We start from the raw sequence: 25,280 nt of genomic DNA on the forward strand, positions 1-25,280 counted from the left end.
ACGCGTCGAATTCGCCGCAATGAAAAACAACCGTATTTATTCTCAACTTAATAAATATTGATCGCGTGCACTTCCATACTGCTGCAGTTTCGCGTTTCGCGGCATTCAGTCTTTTTTTTTTATTTTCAGAAAATACAATCACTGCGGTTGTATATTAACGAGGAAAACGCCACGGGAATGAGTATTTTCTCATCATTGAATTCTCGAAGCGATACGTCGCGTCGGCCAGCTCGACGTATTCGTCGATACTTACAATTAAGCACATCCGACAATTGCAAAATAAGCGTGACTTATTCACATCGGATAAATCCGTGATTATCCGATTGTAGGTCATCGTCAGATGACCAATGATAACACAGTAATAATATAGTTTGATAGAACTAACAAGAGAATTTAAATGTTTAAAAAGATACGGAATTAAGAAATATTTTACGAAGATATACGTGGTGTATATTTTACCACGCATATAGGAACAAAATATTCTAATTTAAATTACATAAAAAAGTACATCCTTTTTATAATAACGTTCTACAAACGTAATTTGCGTAAAGCAAATACTTGTTTTGTAAAAGATTCATATCCACTGTTAGCGCTCGAAACCTAACAATATAGATTAAAAAAAAATCTACTACATTCTTGCAATTTGCAATTTATTAACTTGACTCGCAACTCGATGCGTTTCATGCAATTCAACGCGTATGAAGTTCATATTAATATCTGATAACGAAAAGTTTGTACATATCAGTTTCCTCTTTCGACGTGAACCGAATAGGATGTCATCGCGCACAGTTCCTTAATTTTATTTAACTAATTTTATTTTGGGCTACACACACAAAATCAATTTGATGTTATCTTGTTTCGATATAGATATAGGAAAGTCATTTACATATGAATCAGAAATAGATGCAAATTCATATCCATACCACTCGCGACGGGTCAATATTTGTAAAAGCCTATCCGCCGCAATCCGCGATCGATGGTATACATAAATAAACGAGATACATCGGATGTATTCGCGCATCGATCGCGGATTCGTATCGCGATCGCGATTACGCGCAATTAACGCGTGACAATGAGAAATGCGCGTTATACGCGTTTCCAAATTAGTAGATATCGATCGTTTCTTCGACGAGCACATCGATGAATAACGCACGCGCAACCGCACGCAAGCGACTAGTTCATAAATATTTAATATTTGGATTGATACTACGACCAATTCGGCGGATCGATAGTATATACATAATTAAACGCGCATGCAGCAGCTACAAAATTGTATCGATGAAATCGCGCGAATAAATCACAGTTTATCCGCTTACGGCGCTTACTGTATTATTACCACGTTTCGCAAAAATAGGATATTTTTATATTAATTAGTTAGCCGCATTTATTTACGAATTTAAAGCGAGCAAACCTGGCTTAGCATATGAAATAATTGATGTTTATATATCGATTGATGGACATAAAATAAGAGTGATTCCAACAAGAATACCAACAAGTTTTGAGAATGATTAGAGGTATGTCTTTTATACCAACTTTCAATTTTTTTATATAAAAATTATTTTTTTAAATATTACAAAAGAAAAAATAATGTAAATAGAAAACGAATAAATTACTCCTTGTGTATATAAAATTTACGATAATATTTTATAGATTTCAACTACATGTTTTTGATTTTATAAATTTTAATATTTATAAGTACGGTTTTGAATGTAATCCTTTCTAAAAAAAAGGCATGTTAAATCGATACTCGCATCTCTCGAAGTCTTCTCGAAAGTCTCGACGTGCTTTGTTGGCTCTTTTCCGCGATGCTGATTGATTCTGTTGCTGCGCTAACTTCGTGAACGGCTGTCTTAGCATATTTTGACAGTTGTGTGTAATATTAAAGCTAAATAGCGCGCGCGAAGCGCGCGTCTGTGATGTCTAGTAAATTTAAAAAGTGCAATATAAACTTAATAAAAAAACAAGAGAATTTGTAAAATTGTGCAGTTATTTCTTTTTAAATATCGCAAAATTTATCAAATCCTGTTTTTTTTTGTAATCAGAAATTGCGATCTAGCTGTTATCTAGAATTTAATGAATAGGAAACGTTAAAAATGTGATACTCCGCTACATTTCAACTTCGTAATGTTGTGCAGTTAATATTTTAGACTGACGGTTCCGCAACAATGCCCTGCGGAGCCCCGAGGCGTTGCGGAATGCCCTCGCTTAAATAGTAAAAAAAAAAACGACATTATTTTTGAAATATACATAGAGTAAATTAAATGTAGGCAAAACTGTGGATATGAGAAACGCAATATACCGTTAAAATACAAAAAATTTTGAAGAAAAGTTTCCACAAGTAATCCCAAGATTGATAAACAAATTCCATGAGTTTTTTTCAAACTTAAATATAAAAAATAATACTTTAAGACCAGAATAATTTCTTAGTCTGTAAAACGTTTTATTTCGATTCAAAATCATGCGCTTGGTAATCACACGATCACTCTGATTCACTTTTCCTTCTGCTTTCAAAATATAATTGAGATACGTCCAATAAAATTTAAATATTCAAACAGTATTAACAATGCAGATTCTCAGAGCGCGGTTAGTGACGAGCTATATCTGTCGTCATGTTTAGAAAATCGATCGGATTTGATCAGCAACAGAGATTATATTACATTAGGATGCACACGCACGAACTCTAATAGCATAATTTCACTGTCCTTTATGTATCTGTATATTATTGAGTAAATGGAATTTGTGACAAGCATTGCAAGATCGTGAAAGGTTTTGGACTGCTGTGATAGCTAATTGAGAACAGCACACGATGATCAATATTATTAAATAAATTGAAATGTGCGAGAAAATGGCAAATAAAATAATAAACAGCTGAATAATCCAGCAGAGACGTGACAAAACGTAAAAGAGAATGATTATATAACATAAAAAAAAAGGATTGTTATTACCGCCATATCATTCGCCATTATCTGTAAGAATTTTAAATTTAAAAGCATCGCAATCTAATCAATATTGACGTAAAAGTCCCTTGTAATCCTTTCTCAGCGGAAGAAACGTCGATATATATATACGTATTATTAAATATATTCCGGGCATCCTGATCGAATCAGACCGCGAGTACTGGAGACGTTTCTCAAGAACGAAGGGACCTCCTTCGGAACGGAAACAGCCTCTGCAAGACGGTGAATTCAGCCGGAATTCCCATTGGGAACAGGCGGACGACTGGTCGTCTTGTATACGCGACGAAACCTATTCTCGCGATACGCGAGGAAGGAAGACAAAAGGAGGGAGAGGTACAATGAGCCGATTAATTATTCCAATTAACCACGACTGTCCTCGGCGAATCTTTATTTAACCGTTAGTTCATTCACAGGGCGCTTCCTTACACGCGTACCACGTACACACGAGGCACAATGCCGTAATGTAAAGCGGTACTTGTTCCTGGGGAACCCGCGCGCCATACGTATGTACAATGATAGATGTTCTTAGGTAGCTCTAGGTAAAATCCGCGGGAGGCGAAAATAACTGTCCGCAGGCGAATGAACCGGTTGGAAGACGCTTGCTGGATTATTCATTAAATGCAAATTTCAACTTGTCTTACTCGAGATAATGTCACAAAATTATAGAAGCTCACTCAGAAATTTGTGGTAGAGAGATCTAATAAAGTTTAAATTAATAACACTCTGCTTGAAGTTCAAATATCGCCAAAAATAACTAGGACTTGATAGAAATGTTTCCCGTTGTTGCGAGCGACGTCCTACGTTGCCCGTTTTATGATCGTTAATGAGAAAAGTTCGTGATTACTTCGATGTGGATATATATGTACAAATGTATCTTAAACCAACGAAAAATGTCGCTCGTACATAAACAAAATTCATGTCTAATAAAGATACAATAAAGTTAAAATTATAAAAGTTTTTTATAATTTATTATTATTTATTACTGAGATTTTCTACAATAATAAAGTATACTAAATAGTAAATTACAAAAAGGCTTTATTAAATATATTGTAGTTTTATTTTATATTTTTATATTTTTGTGCAATGTGTTTGTTGCCACATGTTACACTCTATTTTCATTGCATACGAATTTTAATCCAATCAACGTGACAAGTAATGTAAATATTCCATTATATGACGCTTGTAAACATTTTTCACAGCATTTTTCTTTAATACTTGGCCACGCCTGACATCGTAATTCTCAACGAAATTATGCAAATGGTTTCAATTTCGAAGTATTTAAACGTTTTTATATATAGATTTGCAAAACCGAAATTTAAACTTTAAACTTTTAAGTTGCCAAGTATATTTACCTAAAGAGTATTTGTTATTATTATTATTAAAGTTATTCAAAGCAGGTGTATCTATAAATAAAAAGTGAATATGAAATATAGAAATAATTTATCAAAGCCTTATTAAGGATTTTAAGTCAATCCACGTAATCTAACGTTATCCGAAAGTTTTCGAATATTCTTGTGCATCTCTAATGATTTGATGAGCTTGCCGTGACTTTGATTCAACTTACAACGAGATACTTCACGTATCTCAATCCCGAAAATTAATAAACGGCGGTTTGCGTGAATACATACTCCTTTGTTCATCCATAGAACTTTGTATAATCTAGTCATATATATCCGGTGAAAAAGCTTCATGGAGTGCCTACGTGCGCCTGACGAGGCGTTCGTGCGGCTCAATGGAGCTTGCAGACACGCACATACATATCTCCAGCATAAACGACGTATGCAACGTATATATATCGAACATGCACAAGACGTATGTAGGACGTACACATCTTACGCGCACAAGCGTAATTTGCACAAATGGGTGCCTTTTGTGCGCGTGACTGTAAATATGCGAAATTACTCGGGCAATTGTCCGGCGAATTCTACCTTTCGCAACAATTTCGATGGTAGTTGTACAAGACCGAAGACCAGATTGTTTCGCAAATTCGTAACATTATTTCGCACCACTTTCCAGATGGGCCTAATCACCGAGTAAGATAAATGAATGGTTGCGAATATAATTTAATTCCTAGTGCATTGTCTTTTTTGCACACATATATATTTATTTTTATTGTTGTGTATATATTAATTCTCAATTAATTACTTCGAAACTATAGAATTTATAATACCTATAAGAATATTAACTAATTATTAAAATATTTTTAATCTTAATTAAATAAAAACATAATTTAATTTAAAAAAATATAAATTAAAAAAATAATTGTGTATGTGTTATATATATGGAGGGGTTAAAGCCATAGTGGTGTAAGTCACTTTTTTTAACCTATCGAGTTAAGTTCATAAATGCATGTCTACACGTGCAGATATGTTGAAAAAAGAAGAAAAAAAGTGGTCAAAAAAATTGACTTACACCACTATGGCTTTAACCCCTCCATATATACAATACACGTGTGTCATGCATTAAACTCTCGCTTATGTAATGCTTACCGAATAAAGCATTAATATCAGTTGGCAGCTATAAAATGTCATAAAATGCGAACTCACGCACGTAATAAAAAAGCAAGTTTTATATATATATAATATATATTAATTAAAAAACAAACAAGTTTTGTAGTTATACATGTCATTAGATCCATATATTAGCTGATATAATCAGTTCTGTAACATTTTTTTTCGTAAGTGATATCGCGAGATCATCTCTTTTAGTAAAAAAATATGCGATACAATTTTTAATTGTTACGCTTATAGTCCACATACTTTGGAGTTTGGAGCTGCAATATGATTTGTTGCGCGTTGCGCTATCAGCGTGCGGGGCCATGTTTTGTTGCCGCATTCTATATGCATGCAACACTGTTTGCTGTCATGTACGTTGCACAAACTACCTTGACTCTTTCATTAACCGTTTTCTGTGACAAATCCTCGATTCACGTTATTTTCAGCGCGTGTTTAATCACGCAATATTAAAGTAAACTCTAATCATGGCCACATTCATCTGTATTTCAAGATCTCTCTTTTTCCCTAGATAATTAAAAATCAATCGCTATATTAAACCTGCAGCTATATATAGCGATAAAACCGAAAAAATAGCAATATTATCAATATATATGTTTAAACTTGTACTTTTTGTATCGATCTTTCTAATATGTTGATAAATACTTATGATTTATCAACACATGTAATTTCCAAAATTAATATATATAATTATAATTTTTATTATAGTTTGTCCCTTTCTCTCTTATAAAGACACAAATACCAAATAATCTTTCCAATTTAATTGAGCACAGTAATTCCATTGATAAACCAAGATAATAAAATCAATTCATAATTCTCTCTCTCTCTTTGTTCTTTCAATATAATTTTTTCCTATGTCTGATGTCAGCAAAAAAACCGATAATTAATTAAACTATTTATAACTTTCTTTTTTTAATAATTCTCTCGTTTAAAATATTCATTAAAAATACTAACTATTAATTTAACGTTTCTAACTAACTAAATTTGAAGGATCAAATATGTAAACTAGTTATACCAAATATAACGTAGCTATGTATGGTATAACTACTATATAACTGTAAATTTTTGGCAAACGTGGAATTAATTTTTACTTAATAAATTTTTTTAACCAAAATATCAATAGTCTTTAAATTGCAACGATTAAAAATAAAGGACTTTTCTAGAAGTTAACTTTAAAATAAACTTAAAGACGCATATATGTATATAGTAACATCTTATTTCTATCGCTAGTTTCAAATAGCTGCAGAACATTGGCTTCTAATTTAAGGATTAAGTTACGAAGATATTTAATGATAAAAATTGCGGGTTTGCTAAAGTAACGATCTGTCTCGATATTTTCATTAAAAAAAAAAAAAAGAATCCATAAATAAAAGATGGCTCTTCAGGTGTCTTGTACATGTTACAGCTTTATACTTTCAAAAGATGTTACCTTTGCAACATTAAAGTAGTATATGTATATTGCAGCAGTACGCGGCACGTATCCTAGCGGTTAGCGAGTGGTGTGGAATGCAGAATGAAAATGTTGAATGCTGTGAGCGATCGAGTATCTTACTCGTATATGTGGTTCTCATTTCCACAAAACGAAAAACGGGAGAACGGACGGATATATCAGAGCGGCTTACTGTCACTCGTCACGCGGCATGTACTTCATTCAAATAGCTGACATACGTCAAGCTGTTGGTCGCTTTTACAGAAACGTCGGCGGACTATGCCGAATAAACAGCGAAATTATAAAAAAGACCATGTCGAGTCCAACATTGTGATGTTAAGCGATTATCGATGGCGCGATATTCCGTGATATCTGTCATGCATTGTGCATTATTCATAATTTATATGCATTATACCTAAATAATCGCGTCTTTTAGCTGTAGACCCTCTAAAATCCTGAACAAATTTCAAATAAAATTTTCTTTTAATAAAAGTTAGATTATAATTTTTAAGATAAATCTGTGCATAAAATCTTGAAATAATACTGGTAAGGTATAGATACTCTTAAATTTTCTAGTCAATTTAAAACTAATTTTTTCTCGACGAAAATGTCAAAGAGATTATTATAAGTTTTCAACTTTCTACTGATTTTTAAATTACAGGTTTTTTTTTAATAAACCAATTAAAATTTAATAAGAAATTGGATTGCGGTTCGGTTCTGAGAAGTCCTTCATTTTCAATCACTTGCGATTTAAAAGCTGTTTTTCTTTGCGATATTTTTTCTTTTTTTAAGAAAATATCAATTCCAAAGTTGATCAAAGAGAGATTCTACAAGTAAAAGGTGGGACGATGGGTCTGAGACACGTCGTATAAGCAATCAACTGTGATTTCTACCAAAGTGGGTTCCCACGGACGCGTTGCTCGCCTCCTCGAGCAATAGCGTGTCGCAGAAAGTGAATTAGGATTCGGCATGGCTCATTATATTTGCTGACTATCAGCAAATATGACACGACCCGATTCGCAACGAAACGTGAGTCATGGACGAATTCGACACACGATGTTCGTGACATTAAGATGACTCGCATCTCAACCTTCAGGCTACGCATTATGGAAACTTGACCTTTCAGAAATAATCAAATGATTACTTTTTTTAGTTTGATAAAAACGTCTCTAAGCATCGAAAAGTTTTAAAGATGTTCGTATTTATTTCAATATAATCTTTGTAAAAATTTAATTTTTTTGAGATGTAAAAAAGATTCATATATCTAAAATTAAAAATTTCGATGTCAATCACACAGCAATTTTTCATGTGTTAATTCAATTTCTATTTACGACAAATTATACTTTACAACGAGCAAAATTGTCTCCAAATTCTAATGTGTAATATTTTTAGAATAAAGATTAATAAGTGATAATAGCATAAATATTTCCTTTTATACTATTTATACTTATCACGCTTACAATGCTTGCATATATATATATATATATATATATATATATATTTATTCGTGTTTATTATAATTTTATTTCTTTCAACTGTTTTGTCACATAATTCGGTTTATCTTTAGTTTTTGTACATACATCTCATGACAAATACAATATAAATAAAATTACAATATAAAAGACTTTGTCGTTCCAATTTTGATAGTGTACGCAAATACCTCTTTCTTCGAACAATATTGTAATATTCGTGCGATCACACACAACGCAGAGTGCTTCCGATATAGGTCAAAGGATTTGATTGCAATCGAAATAGGCGTAACGCTATAAGCGCTCGCGTTTCATTCTCTTTTAGCGAGCGAAAACTGCGTGTCACAAGTCTAAAGATTCGCATTAAAGACTGAATAAATCAGCGACACAGGTTCTCGTCCCGATTGCGCGAGATAACTCGTTTGTTCTTCGTTCGTTTCACTTTTTAGCGGATTAGTAGTTATTAAAAGAGCACGGATCGTGTCGCGCGAACCGGCGGACGGGACGGCAGTCTCGGCTTTTACTCGTTATACTAATTACTTCGCCGGAGCGAGTTACAGCAGTCGCTTTGAATTATCTCGTCGCACGATAAAGGGTAATAGTCGAAGGACGAAAAAGAGAATGTGCTTGACTAAAGCTGCTTGCGACGGTAATGGGATCGATATTTCTAACGACTACGCGAATGAACGTTGATTTATCGTTATCGAATATGAGAAACAGTTAAAGTTTCGTCGGATAAAATACGGAAGATTCATCAAGATAGCCTATGTATGTTTCAACGATGGAATAAAATCACGAGGAAAAAATAGTCGGACTTTTTAAAACGACTATCTTTTCCATAAAAAATAATTATAAGCACCACCTATAAGCGTTGCTGTATGCTATTTTTTTCATAAAATATCAGTTTTTTAATTTTACAATTAAATGTTTATTTGATCCTTGAACTTGTATCGGAACAAGAAGCAACGCGATGACTGTTTCAAACATCATAAATCACACGTTCGCATAACGAGCGGCGATATTCGATGACGAGAATGCGAAGCAATAAGTCGATAAAGTTAGGACGATGATTTGCGATTTATATCTCGAGTGTATAATGTCCGTTTACGATTATTGGTGCGAGCGATCGAAGCTTGAATCATCTGTCATTTGCCGTCTCCTATTAATTATGCTCGCTTATATACAGGATAATTGACGTTATATCAGATGATTAGGTTGAGGCCTTTTCCATTGCCAGTATATTTGGCAATACGCTTGCACAAGAAAGTATTATATTATTTCAAAAGATAGGAAACGTTCGTTACGCGTTTATCACCCGTTTTTTCCCCGGATATTTTATGCCTGTGAATAGTTAGCTATACATAGAGTGAATGATTATGACTGCTTCATACCGCGTCAGGATATCGATATGCGACAGACCGGTTACGGATATATTAACTATAGGGCGTAAATGCGTGCTACAATGGAATAGATAAATGTACGTCGACGGATCATGGAGAAACAGAGAGTTTATAGCTTATGAATATGTTCACAAAATCACGAATATGCCAGAGACAAAGCAAATACCTAAATAACAGAAACAGAATAGTTTAAAGAAAGGATAACGCTAACAATAATTAAAATCAATTTATTTGAAGAACGTTATATCAAATATTGGATAATTTGTTGGTGAGTTCCAGTTTTATTAACGACACATTTATTTAATGACATAACAAACTCAAGATTAAGTGATCTATGAAAAAACAGACACAACTTCTAAATTTTTACTTACAATAATTTAAAATACAAAAATAATACAGAAAGGACGTTCAAATTTATTTTAAAAGAATCGACAGGATTCTTTTCGCTATTGAAATTTAGTACCACTAGCAGAATCGTAAATACCTTTTTTTTACTGAAACAACACGCGGAACATGCGTAACATCGAGAAACGTCAAAATCAAAATCAAAATGTTTGGAACATGTATACCGACAACAGCTGACATATGGGAAGCGATGATACTACATCTGAATAAATTGTGACGAAAATACGAGGCGAGATTTGTTAGCCCGATCCCGTGAGATAGTAAAATAGAATAGACAAACAGAATATACCGCAGGAAACGGGCATTTATGTACATGTACTTGTGTGTTCGGAAAAGAGAATGCGATTAACTCAAATCTAATTAAATGGAAGGGGAAATACGATTTTGATGCGTTCCCACGATGTTTCATGAGTAAAATGAGCGAAGACGTTAAAACCATCATGAATAATAAAATGGTAGAACATTTGCAATCTACTATATCACGTTGTGCGATACAAGCACAATTATTTAGTCAATGTTTCTTCTAGGGATCTCAGAAACACTAATATCTCATATAAACACAAATCGGAATTAATAGCAAACTTTCCATTGAAAAACTTACTTCTCAACTATCTGCGCGTGTATGTATGTAAAATCTATTTTAAACAATAGAAAGCTTCGCCACACAATTTTCATTAAAAAAATGTTTTATAATATAAATAAGCCTAGAAATAACTAAGATATACTTTATGATATATCGTACATTTCACAGATAACTGTACCTATTTGAAATAATTCTGATAACATTTCGACCATTTTACCCTCGCGTAAGTTGTATCGCTACGAAAAACATAGGCAAGGAGAGAAGAGAGCAAGAGAATCGAAAAGTACAGCATCTAAACCAGCTCGTGGAAAGTACTTATATTTTCTCACTTCAAGCAAAACTTTGGAAATGTATAAGTCGATGACCGTAAGCACCATGGCACGTGTATGTGTGTGTGTGTGTGTGAAGGGTAGACGTGAATATTTCCTCGGCTGAGTGCCAAAAATTGTGTAAGATCATGTTAGAAAATATGGCAAGAACATGAGAAACTTCAAATTTGCATCAAATGCATTCACACACACACACACACACACACACACACACACACATGATAAGAGAAAGTTTAAATAAAGGAATAGCTTCGTCGCTCCAAAAGTAACACTAAAGCGCACGAAATATAGCGACCGATATATATTCAGATCTCGTTTCACATCGTCCCTATATATTTGTCATAGAATATATAGAGATCGATACAATCCTTTTAAGGTCATAATTGAGAACATCATCTTTGGCACCAATTTTAACTATTATTACTGAAATATTCCATTTTTAGTATCATTATAATGTTACAATTTTAAGCGTTTATGATTAAGTATATTATTTTCGGCATCAATTTTAACAATCATTACTTAAATATTTCAGTTTTCAGTATAATTTTATTATCAGAATTGCGTTAATTTTTTTGCTATTGTAATATCGCTCTTCCCAATTTTACTTCACATTTTACATAAAAAAGTCTAAGACGCTCGAAATAAACAATTATGATTTTCTATGTTAATTCCGTGGTTAATTCTCATATTTTATAAATAAATATTCTTTAAAGAATAATATTTTAATTTTCAAAATGTCTCTTGACTACTTAGAAAATACTTCACTGCGAATGCTAATGTTCATTAGAGCACACGCGTTCTCATTATTTTTTCAAGATCTCTAGAATAGAAAGAAACACTTGTCTTTTAAAATTCTTTATTACAGTTACATAGCATTTAACGGTAAAACAAGAAAAACTTCAGTTCTAAAACGTAATATTATTTAGTAAATATTTTCAGATGCGGGGGCATTTTATTACACTCTCTTACGTATTGGAAAAATTATTATATTGAATGAGATATCGGCCAAAATTCATCGCGGCTTTTGAACGGGATAAGATAAGGAAAAGAGAGTACAACAGGAAACAGTTTGAAAGCTCCGCAACGGAAATGCTCGCGAGCATCGAATTTCAGTACAGAAAAATGGAAAACCATTAAGTTCAAATGGTTATTCGATAAGATTTATTATTATGGTTATCAATCGAAATTGTAGGGGCATCAAAATCTCATGATATGATATTTATCGGCAACGTCCATTATTGGATCACATTAATCTTCGCATTGTGCGCATTTTCGTGACATAACATGCACTTACGCATAAATTGTTTTAGGGAAAATTCTGAGGATCATTTATGGAAAGGATGCGGAATCATTAAGCAAATCTGGTCGGAAGGAATCCGATAAATGCTAAGTCAGCGTGAATCGGCGATATACTCTGTGCTTGTTCGCTTAGATTCAGAACTTTCAAATAATGAACGCGGTCCTCGTACAATTTGATTTCAATCAATATTCTCTGCACAAACTGTCTATTAGGTCTTACAATGTCCAGCATCGTTAGGGAATACAGCTCGACTAAAATGGTAGTATATTTTTAATTTAGTAACTAGTTTCATCGAGATATATATTATGTAGTGTTAGAATGTGGACCGCGCGTTTCTTTATTCCCAAAAGTTATAATAACGATTCTTGAAATGTTAACTATCCTAAATGAACTATTTCGTGAAGAATATTTGTTACACAAATGTTTTACAAATTATCGTCATTATTTTCGAAATATGCCGCAGTTAAAAAAAACGTACTAAGAAATTTTGTTTAAGAAAAGCTTAATAATACTATATATTTTTAAAGGTTACTATTAGAAAAAGCCAAGAAACTTCAGACAAAATATAAAAAAAGCAAAAGCGGTTGGTTGAAATTTAAATTGTGGGACGTAAAATTGGATACGTGATACGTGATAGCGTGAGTTTCCAACATGAATACACTTCACAAAAAAAGTTACTTTGTTTCCAACGTATATTTCCAGTTGCATTTCAAACTTTTGACAGATACGTATAAACTATACGTTTATTTGTTCCAATATCGATTCCTGCGTTTAGATCCTTTTTTATCGTATTGCGTTTGATTCCCTCTGAAATATGATAGGCCTTGTCGTAACTTTATTGATTAAAAGAAGGACATTATATTCTATAAGAATTATAATTCAATAATGTGTAAGAGACAAGTATTTTTACATTATATTTTAATAACAGATAACAGATTTCTTAATAAATTCAAGATTAACTTTTTAAGAAAATTTTTGGTTTGAATACATTGCTTGTCGTATCAACAATTTTTCACTCTAGATATTTTTCTCGACTTTGAACTATTCAGTAAAAATTAATTTGGAAAAAAAAAATGAAATTAGCCATTTAGAAATAATATCTGTAAATCAATTCAGCCCAGCTGTTTAATTTTTTAATATTTGTCTCGTGCATATCCTTTTCGACTGTTTCGTTAAATTTTCGCCAACAAAAAGCAATACCGCGCGTAAGCATCGAAAGCTTTGTCGTAAAAACATGATGCGCCAGTCAGATGGAAATTTTGCGTGCATTTATTTATGAGATTCCATTTTGCTGCTGCAACACAGTTTGCAGTAAGCTAAATAAATTTCCTAGTATTGCAAGTAATTTAGGGTATCGTAAATACGTGTATATGAAACACATCTACGACACAAGAGCAAATATAAAGTTCCGCAGAGCGGAGCGATTCCATTCGCGAATATCGAGCGAAAAATATCTCGTTGGACACTTTCGTTGGCTGAGCTTATCTACGGGGCATCACCGGCATAAAAATACATGCGATGTCGCGGTTCTTGATGACGAGGAAGCAGCTTATCGTATAGCGTACGTGCGCAACGGCGGGAACGAAGCGGGTATAACATGTGATAGTACAGTACTTGCCCGATTTTTCGCGCGAATGTACATCGCCGCGTACTCGCACCAACGACACCGTAGAGAACGCGAGAGTCGAGGAGATACGGGAGAAGATGAAAAAGGACCACGGCATAAGGAAATGTAGGATGTAAGTGGCGCATCAACGTGCGGATAATTTAGCAAGCGCATGTTAAATTTCAAAAAGTACTGTCCCTGCACAAGTATCAAAGTAGCTCGAGTGAAAATAGGTCAGTCATACATGAAGACAGAAAGAAAAAGCGTTAGACTTAACAAGTAATTATTATTTTTTTTCAATGGATACTATTAATTATTTATTGTAGCTTTCTTATTATTAAATAATGATAAATCCTGAATCTCTTTGTATCCAATTACGGAATTAATATAGCGTGTATAAAGATCATGTAAAATTAAATAAAAAATAAAGTTATTTGTTTATGCTTCCGAGATATGCTTAAGTGGTGAAAGAAACTTTGCCTTTATCGTATTGTTATTGTAATTAATAATCACAAAATTATTAATATCTGTACATAATTTGATAAAGATCGCGGCTCAAAACTTGGAAAAAAAAAAAAGCACTGTCAAATAAGCGTCTTAACGCCTTCTATTATATACATGCAAATCAACTTGTATAATTATCCAATTTTTTGCATTTATATGCGATACAAACAAAAATTCTACATGAGTGGTAGCACAGAATAAAACTCGGATAACGAAGCGTTCTTCTAAAAATATCGATTCGTCACACAATGTAAAATATATCCAATATATATGTATATGTATATAAGAAGAAAAATTCTAGTTGAATACAGATAGTCTGTATTTTTTGTTTAAAGATATTGTTAAGTTTAGGTACATCCAAAAATCTCAAATAAAAAAAAAGATACTGACAAAAAAAAATTTACACCAAAACTTTGGGCGTAATCAATAAAGATAAAAATGATTTTTCTCGGCATAAAATTATGGAGTATATTGATATTCTAAATTAATGATGTGTGTAAAATTTAACAAACTTATTTGTATTTGAGAAAAAAAAATAATTTTATATTAACCTTTTCGTATGCACGTGAAACTAAATATCAATACTAAATGAATTAACTTTTATAGCCAGATTATATCAATATTTCTATATAAATGTTAAATAAAAATAAAATTACAAATTATTTTGGTCTGGTGCATTGGACAAATTTTACATTGCGTGCCACGCGCATATTTTGAAAGGTATCGAAAGGAGAAGAATCCGGGCGGAGTAATGCGAAAAAAGTATACGTAAAAAATACAAAAAATAAAGATAAAGAGAGACAGAAAGAGACTAAACTGCTGTGTTTCGTCCGGAATGGCATGGGACGAATGAATTCTGGCGGAACACAAAGACAAGCGGTAGCGAGAGCGCATTGCAGCGCGGGAAAAGAAAGAAATTCTAAAGGACTGCCACAACCAGGAAATAGATGCTTTGGGAATAGAGTATTAAAAGCGTACCGAGAGAGCGCTTTACAACGGCAGGACGAGAGGACAAGGTGCGACCGTGAGGGTTGAAAACGAGGCGGAAGGAGTGACTCGGGAGAGGAAGAAGATGGACCAAAAGAGACGACTCTCACATTCGGATGCCATATCAGACCGCGTGACTCGAATAGAAGTCACGGGTCGAATTTTCTCGGCTGGACGTGAGAATTAGGCGGGAAACGACAATTGAGATCCGTCCCACTTACTACTCTATCACGAGACCTTCAGATTTCGTCGAGGGATATCAGATCGGTTATTCTTAGAGCAGACTGACGCTTAAAAGGAATTCCGTCCAAATTGGATGCTTATAGCGTTACGTGATACGCGCAAGTTTCTGTTACATATTTCCTTCAGCGAACTCAATCAATAGATACTCTATATATTTATTTTACATATTTACAAGAAAAATTTTCTAACATGTTATAACAGAAATCGCACAAATTTTTTCCAAAACGTTATAAAATATCTAATACATATATATATTTCTTCGTTCGCATTCGTAGCGGAATGTAAAATAAAATAATGTAGAAGAAAATATTCTAAACATTATATATTTTTAAAGATCTTTACTCATCTTTACGTACATTATTATTTTACTATCTTTATAGTCAATGTTATACATATATTATATTGAGTAATTTTTTTATTCAGTTATTTATGAACCATTTCATGATAAAAAAGAAACAATTTTTATTTTAGAGATATATTTTTATGTGAAATTCCTTTTTTAAATGTTCTTAAAATGTGTGCTATGATGAATTATCGGTCGACAGTTAGATTATTGAAATATCGACGAACTTTGGATCCATCTTTCATTACATCACGACTTCGCTATATAAGTCTCATTGTCGTTCTATAATAGAATGCCATGAAATGAGGCGGCTAGAATTGGAAATTTATTCGATTACCGTGAGATATTAGCTTTGTTCGAATTCACGTCGAAATCGTGGCCAGCGCGTATTTTCATTGCTAGTAAAAATTGAGCTATCCATCGACTGCACAGAGTGCGTCGATTGGATATGCTTTGTGGCATAAAAGATTCATGTTACTGCGGATACGTACAAACTTGCTTTATAAAGATGAAAAAAAAAAAACCATTATACAATATTTTAGGCGAGAAGTAAGTTTGTTACGTCAGCAAATTTTTCATTAACGCGACAATCCTTTTTCTTTTAGGGATGTACAAACAGCAGATTATCTCACCTTATTTCAACTTATAGCTTATTTCATTCTAATCTTCTTTAAAACAACAAAATTTGATTTATTTTTATTCATTAGTTTTCATATTGTTCTAACTCTTCAGTCGCTTTTTCCCACCGATTGTAAAATAATTTATCGAACACATATACATATATCTATATTTGAACATTAAAATTACAATTCAAGCACGTGTTTGATTTAATCGAATCGACATTTATCTACAACAATCAATTTACTTAAGATTCTCTGCGCTTTGTGTTTCGTTATCTTGACGAATAAAAAATATATATTCGCAATTAATCTATCCTCCAAGTCCTGCATTTACATACTGTAATATGTTGTTCCAATCATTTGTGATATATATATTTGGTATTGAATTATAATTGAATACAGGTCAATATCGCTAATGCTGCAAAAAAAATGTTTTTACATCAATGTTATTACGATATTAACCGGACTGTTGATTAACAGCGCGGTAGTGGTAATGATTATCATAAAAAATCAATTCTTGGTTAGCACCGTAGAAAAACCGCAAAAAATGATGTTACGGTTGCATTCTTTGTGGCGCTTAATCTTCTTTTCATAACCAGAACGCGCTTTGCTCCCGGCTCAATTAGTAGTTCATAGTGTTACTTTTACTTCCCATAGTATTAGAGATATCTTCCGGATGTATTTCAAGATTGTTAAAGACATCATGATATTACATTTCCAAATAATATTGTATATTTTAATTTAATCTGGTTTGTGTTATTTGGAAATTCCGTTTCAAAATATTCCACTGTTGAGTTGTTTATGCGAATAATAATCTCCGCAATATCTGCAAATACACGATTTATATCTTCTGTATATTTACAAAAAAATTTTTTATGGCTATATATTAATAAATTTTTTAATAAATTTTTTATGGCTATTTATTAACAAATTTTTAACGTAATAGATTTGTTTTTTATATTTTCAATTTAGTTTTACACAAAGAGTTTTCGGTTGTATATTATACCAACAGATAATATTGGAAAATGTCTTTCGTTGAATATGTTTTTACTGAATGCAGCTGGAAAATGTCAAGAGAATAAAATAATTCCATTACCGTAACGAACATTAAATTATTATTTATTAGCATTAAATCGTCATTTGTTAGAATTAAATTAACAATCATGATGTATTTTCTAGCAATGATACGTTGATAAACGGCATGATTCGTTATAATCGTTATGGTTAAAAAGAGGAGGGATTTACGGGGGATTACGAGGGATACCATTTATACATATATAAAAATATGAGTCAAAGATATATGTATAATATCTTTATAAAACCTTGTTTATGAGAAAATGGATTTCAAAATTAATAATATCAGTTTGCATAAATTTTGATCATACTACCATAAAATGATAAATTTATTTTTACCATAGCTCGCTTCTATCAAAATATGAATAAAGATATATAATATTCTATTTAAAAAATAAAGAAAATTTTTTGATATTTCATATAACTTATCAGACAGCTTCAAAACACGTTTCTTATTTTTATTTTTTAGATATCAAAATTTTCTTATTTATACTTTCGTAGTTGCTGTAAAGTTGGATGATTTATGTCATAAGATAAAGTTAAAAATTATCATCTAAGTTTAAACATAATAACTCGATTAATAAAGATACCGATCCTCATTAGTTGAGCACCAATCTTCGTAATCGCATAACACAAATTTAATCTTCAATATAATCCGCTGCGAATTTAATAAACTATGAGTGAAACTGCACGTTTAAAGTTTGTGACGATTAAGAAAGATTAGAAAGAATGCTCAATCTCGACTTTAAAACATGCAAAATATTTTTCACTCTTTATAGTAGCGCGTGTTTTATTCTATGCTTCGCAATAGCTTATCGAGTTTAAAAGCCTATCGCGGTTTATTATTTAAAATTTATTTCTATATCGCACATAAGTCTTTCATAAATTCTAAAAAAAAAGTGAAAAGTACCCCGGTATGTGTTCGCGTAGCAAATATAATGACGAAAAAGTAGAAAATCCTTGTACGGCAAAGTCATCCGTCTGCAAATCGAGTTTTATTTCTTATTTCTTTCGCCTATCTTGCGTCGTATTGATCATTGCAATTGTAAACAGCGCGATCTTGCATCGTCACGTCATCGAACCGTGCGTTAAAATTTATTTCGGTGAAATTTTCGATTTCTTTTTTCTCGCAGAAGTTCTCGTGACGTAAATCTTGCGTGTTTACTGAAAACTTCCGGCGAAAAGCAGACCTACTTTGCGTATGATTTATTCGCCAGCGTGCACGCGGTTGCAGCGGATGAGTTTTTAATGGCGCATAATACGGAAGTAAAAAAATTGCGGGCGCGTGAATTAGAGCTCGCGTGCGAGAAGTGAGAGGGCGGCGCATCAGTTTTTCTGTTTCCATCACTGATCGAAGGGTATTACGGAAAATAAATTTTCTTTCGCTCAGGAAGCGGAATGATAAGGTATCGCGATGTCCTAAGGAGACACCAGTTACTTCCACGAAGACTCATCGATACGTCTTCCTCTTTGGAAGCCTCACCGGTTGATTACTCCAAGAAGACTTCGACAACATTCGAATCTCATACCACGTATGTCACTGCCATTCGCGCACACATATACGATCGATGTGCGCTTTCGATGCTAATCCTCGCGTCCCGTTACTTACACTTGGTGTTGGACGTAAACGTCTAATCCTAATTGTCTATTTATTTCTCTTATGAGAAGATCGAATATTATTTTGAAAATTCTTTATTCTTAAAATTGGATAGCCACAATTATCAAAGATGCATATACAAGAGATCGTTAACTCTTAAAAAAAAGAAATAATGATATTTAGACGGGGTAGCGTATTTTGATTATTTTTAATCTCTTGATCATATCTGTACATACATAGCGACTTCATTTTCTAAAGTAAAGCCCACCAACGTTAATAACAATTTTTGTGTATAAATATCTGCGGATACAACGTGTATTCGTAAGAACAAATATTTTCAGATAAAATGTTTGCAGTATTTTTTTGCACTACTCACTTGCAACAGAATTTAGCGATCATCTTAATATATATATAAAGTATGTATATTATGATATATAATTCTCAATATCTTAATATTTAATAATTAATATTTTCTAGGCAATTTTTTTTATAATACTTTTGTATTTTAATTGTCAAGAATATTTGTTCAACAGATAAATAATTTGTCTTTTTTTTTGTTTATTTTATATAATGCCATAATTTTTGTTCGCGTATTAAGAGCAGATTCAACCATAGGTAAACGCATCTGAACAAAGATATAGCCTTATCTCGTTACCTTGATACCAGTTACCAGGTTTCCGTGCACCTGCAGCAATCTCGTCATCTGTTCGAGATCGGAAGAAAGGAAGAGAAAGAGAGAGAAAGGAGAAAAGAAAGAAAAAGATATACGAGCAGATAAATCACGCCCTTGTGCCGCACTTTTCCTTTTTTTCCTTTTGCACTATCCACCGCCCACCTTGGTCGTCGTTTCGCCATGACGACGCATTTCCACGACGTGCCATTATTAAGACGCCGGGCGCCGCGACGTCTTGCTGCGTTCGCTCTACATGCATAAGCGCACATCGAGAACTTATTCCGATCCGTAACTTTACTTAAATCCAGCTGAGAGCACCCGTCCGCAAAACTCGCTGTGGTGTTAATCATTTTCCTTTTTCGATTACTCGTTTACACGTCTTGAATTAATTACGATCACTAACTGCAACGGGAAATCTTTGCCTTTCAAGTCGAATAAATCCAGAAGAAAAGAATCAAACTCAAATAGATCCTTAATCTTAATTAGTTACATGGAAACTTTGTTGAAGTGATAATAATTGAAAACAACTATTTGGCGATTTATCTAAGATAATTATCAATAAGTATAGGTCTTGACTTGACCTTCTTTCTAAGTTGAAGAACCCTATGTTTGCGAATCTGATAAGAAGAAATTACAGAATGTAAAAAGATATAAAGTAGAAAAGAGATTAACGTTATATTTTTGTGATTAAAACGACTTTTTGTGATATAACTTTTCTATTTCGAAAAATTCAATTATCATAGAAAGAAATCAAAAAAGTTATAATTTATTTATAATTTATTAAAAAATAATAAAAAGTGGTTATATATATAAAAGAAAATATTCTTATAATTCTTTTTAAAAAAATAATTTTAAGAGTTGTTCTAACTCGCATTATCGATAAAAATTGTTCAACAAGTTGTTGTTTGAATTAATATCAGAAATGTTCGACACGTCCTTCACAAGTTTGAGTATCTTCAATAAAAAACGATTAAGGAAAGAACCGGCACTGACAACACGATATCAAGCCGATTATTAGCGATTTACAAGAGATATGTCCAATAAAGAAAAAAAGGCAGAAATAAATGATGTCTATATTAGAAACGGAAATCATGCAATCTAGATAATCCTGACAAATATTATCACAATTTATCTTACGTTATTATGTAATTAATGAAAATTATCACATATATGGTAGTAAATGAATGAAGATGGTTTGTATCGGTCATCGGAATATAGTATAATGAAAGTATTAACTATGAATTTATCTAATATCAAATAATTGCTGTTATTAATTTAAAATAATCTAAAAATAAATAGAGTGAAAGAGAGAGAGAGAGAGGCAGAAAGAAAAAAAAACTAGTATTGCCAGAGCGAATTTATTGTCTAACAGAGAAAATGCTGTAGTGTACACAACAAAAGTTGTAAAATAATATTTTTTGAAAGAAAACGTTTCTGTGTTTTCTCCAATGGTCAGCACGTTTTCCGGATTTAAATATTATTGCAGATTGTTAGAGAATGTTAGCACAAGCCACCAAACTGTATATTTTCGTGGAAAGCAATTTCAAGCTATTAATGAATCAAAGACGTGCGAGGTAGAATGAGTAAGATTAGAATAAAAAGAAATTCCAGAGAGACTTTATAAATTACTGCCAGAGCGAATAATTGAGGTTGAGAACAAGGCAGAAAATTATTAAAACAGAATTTCCGCGTTTTTCCCTTTATGCTTTTGATAATTTTTCAACTGTATTATCATTTCTGTCCTTTTAATGAACAAATTACATTTAAATATATATACATTGACTGAACAGAGCGTAGCATGTGTGTGCGCTTTCTTCTTGTACAAGATTTTACATCTTCTTGTGCAAAGTATTTAAAAAAAAATTTATTGTATTATTAAAAAACTAAAAGCTTTATTGTGTGTTATTCCTTTATTCTTTCTCTTCTCTCTCTCTCTCTCTCTCTCTCTCTCTCTCTCTCTCTCTCTCTTCTTTCTAACGTATTGTAACTGCGAAGATTAGTAATCATTATTACTTAATTGTACACCTAGCTCACAATGTTTACCAAACGTAACTGATCAACAAAATGAAGTATCATTTCATGAAATATAACTATTAGTTACCGCCACTTTACGATATTTTGCAAATAAATAAAGGTTCCGGGTCCGGCACGTATGCACGACTAAAGCGTTATGTAATTTGAAAGCCATATGTGCCGGAATTGTATGAAACTTTCAGGAAATGTTAGCAATACCGTTACGGATATAACGATGCCATTGCGGTAACCCTGGGGCGTCTCATTCCCGTATATATTCTACAAACACGAAGGGTTAAATGTGGTTTACCAATTGCGCGGTTAAATTCCGGGGAACGTTTTCGAATCCCTCCGAGAAAATTACCTGTCGAAGTCAATCGCTCGTTCTTCTACACATATTAACCGATTCGCTCGCAATATCACTTGATTTTATACGATACGTTATACGCTTCGTATTTTTCTCGACTCACTGACAGGCGAAAAAGTGTCGATGTCGAAAAGTATAGTGATCATTAACTGCATGTCAATATTTTTCAATTAAATCTAGAGTGTAAAGTATAAAACAGATTCTTTATATTGGACTAGACATTATTTTACTTTTTGATTTGTGTGTGACAAACAAAAAATATTGAATAAAAAAGTTTACTTAACTTTTTAACTTTCTAACTTGAATAATTTTCTATTATTTTTCAAATAGAACAATCGTCTTTTATTCGTTGTTGCTATGCACTTTATTGTAATATACGTGATTTATGTAATAAAAAGTTATTCAAAGTGAGAAGCTATATCGTTAATCATGTTATTCAATTTTCAAAATCTATTTTCTTGAAAATAAAGACTTGCATGAAAAATTATTATGACGTGTGCAAAGGATATAATTGCGTTTTCCTCTTGAAACATCTTTTAACTTTAGTCCTCGAAGTTTCGACATGCAACTAAGGGTCACCCTATGTGCTTTGGGACTTATAAGCTTACCTTGATCGTGAATTGTCTGCACAGTGGCTTGTAGGCGTTTGTGCCGCAAACGAGAAAACGATCGGGGCCTTGTCTGCCGAACACTCGTACGTAGTTCTGGCATTCGTCGTCGCTGCGCCCTTTCAAGTAGCAAAGCTCGCGATGCGCCTCGGTGCTGGACCATTGCAATCTCTGAAACAGACAAGATCGAGCAAACATTAGTACCTCGGGTCTCGGCCAACTTCGCATCACGTACACTGCGAAGTATGCAAGTTTGTATAACAAAAGCCGATTAGAGGTCAACCAAAGATTAATACTCTTGCATGAAAATTGAGACTTAACGGATCTTGATCCCCTTACTTTCAATAAGAGAGAAGGAGACATATATACATATATATCGATTCGGAGAATACCGCCACTATCTCATGCTTTCGCGCGAGGCAGAGACTCGTTTTAATAATTCCCTCGTATCGCATTAATTTTACGAGTTACGCGCTTCGTTCGGCAGATTTAGAGCCGGATTCGCGAAAAATGTAAAGTCGTCTTAACGTTAAAGTCGACTTTAAGGGATAATTTATATCGCGTGAGCTGTACGCGTTAAAGAATTAAATGTAATGCGACGTTAAATCTTTTTAAATTTTTCGCGATCTCGGCGGAATAAATGATGAGGGCCGCCGCTAGTGGTTGAATCTTAATCCGATGACAACACTCTCGTGATAATAATGATGATGTACCTCGGCTTGTCTCTTTGTCATTAACGTACGTATTATTATTCCGACTGAGAGGGTAACATATACGGTATTATTAGTCCTTACATTGAGATACAGTGACAAATAATAATTTGGGCTGTTTCCCAAATTTTGTATTTCCTAATATCTGCATTGTTTTAAAGTGCGCAGATTATCCTACAGAAGAGAAAAGTAACAGTATACGCGCGGAAAAAAACAAAAAAAGCTCGAGCACTGAATTATTTCGCGGAGAAAAGAATTAGCGGGAAAAGGTTAGCCGCAATTCTAATTCTGGGACATTATATTATTCGTTCAATTAAAAAAGAAAAAAAAAATAAACGTTGCTTGCCGTGACTCGGTCTCCTTGTTTAAACCGACCACTTCGTGACCCTGAGGCAACGTTGAGAGACACGGAGTGTACGAAACAACAAGAAGGTGAGGAGCGGCGAGAAGGTAAGGTAGGAAGAGAAGGTAGGTTACGACAGGAGCTGCAGCTGCATACTGCCAAGCAGAAATCCTTGAACAAGCTATATTCAGCTCCTTCTCCAGCGCGCTATGTTATATCTTTACGACGTTTCATGGCCGACCGGGAAATTCCAGTTTCCTCGATAATTTTGGCTGGTCACGCCTCAACGAAACGCGCACGTTTAAGCCGTGTATTCTCGCAAAGAATTTCCTCTCGTCTATGCTTTTTTCAAGAAGGCGAGAACACGAACTTCCCGCCGAACTCTCTTTATCGTGATTGATAAGTTTATCAAGGGACTCGAAACGTATTTTTCAAACAGCAGAAAAGAGTCACTGTAAATCATATTTGACGAATTTTAAATGTTCACAAGAATACGTAAAAAACGTTATAGTTTTTCAAACATTTCAAATATCTTTCCAATTTTTGTGACAATTTAATTTTATCATTTGTGTATGATTTTTTTTTGAACCGATAGATGGCAATTGATTTTATCGAATATAACGAATTAGATAATAATTCGAAGCGATAGCTCGATCGGGAAATTGAGTAACGAGGGTACATTTAGCACGATAGAGAAATCGAATTATGTCCCGGGAAGGCAAATTATCTTCGAACGTCTGTCGTTATTCGAATGGATAAAATCCTAAAATCTAATTCTACTTAGTCAGATAAATTTCTAAAATAACGAAATATATAAATAAAATAGGACAAATAGTTTTGCTTTTTCATCATGTCTACAAATATAATTTCTAAAAGATCAAGAATAAGAATAGGAAAATATATTAACGTTCTATAACCACTAACGTCGTTCGCTATATACGCGATTCTTAATTAATTTCTGGATCCTAAATGATATCTTGCCGCAGTGCCCGGTAGCAACGGCAAAGGAACCAATTAAGAAGCCGAACGGTATTTCGGGTACGGATGTGATTTAGGGAACAGCCGCGTGATGTATTCCGCTTTTTGCCCTTATTAGAATACGTTTCTGCGAATCTCTCGGCCGTCATCGTCGTCGTCGCCGTCGCCGTCAGTTCTAGGACTACGGTGCGAGCAGAAGCAGAAACAGCACGGCGAGTTACAAAACCGA

At 33.3% G+C, this 25,280-nt stretch overlaps 1 protein-coding gene across 2 annotated transcripts in view; it reads right to left on the reverse strand.

The window, feature by feature from the left end:
- Nucleotides 1-25,280, reverse strand: part of LOC143907493 (semaphorin-1A) — a 216,428-nt gene that overhangs the window by 33,733 nt on the left and 157,415 nt on the right. For both annotated transcript variants that reach the window (XM_077424312.1, XM_077424311.1), the window contains exon 5: nt 23,021-23,191. In XM_077424312.1, coding sequence (XP_077280438.1) covers nt 23,021-23,191 — 171 coding nt within the window. The remainder of the gene's footprint in view (nt 1-23,020; nt 23,192-25,280) is intronic.

This window comes from Temnothorax americanus, unplaced genomic scaffold, assembly GCF_048541705.1.
Source record: "Temnothorax americanus isolate GAGA-0224 unplaced genomic scaffold, ASM4854170v1 Scaffold82, whole genome shotgun sequence".
NCBI lineage: Eukaryota > Metazoa > Arthropoda > Insecta > Hymenoptera > Formicidae > Temnothorax > Temnothorax americanus.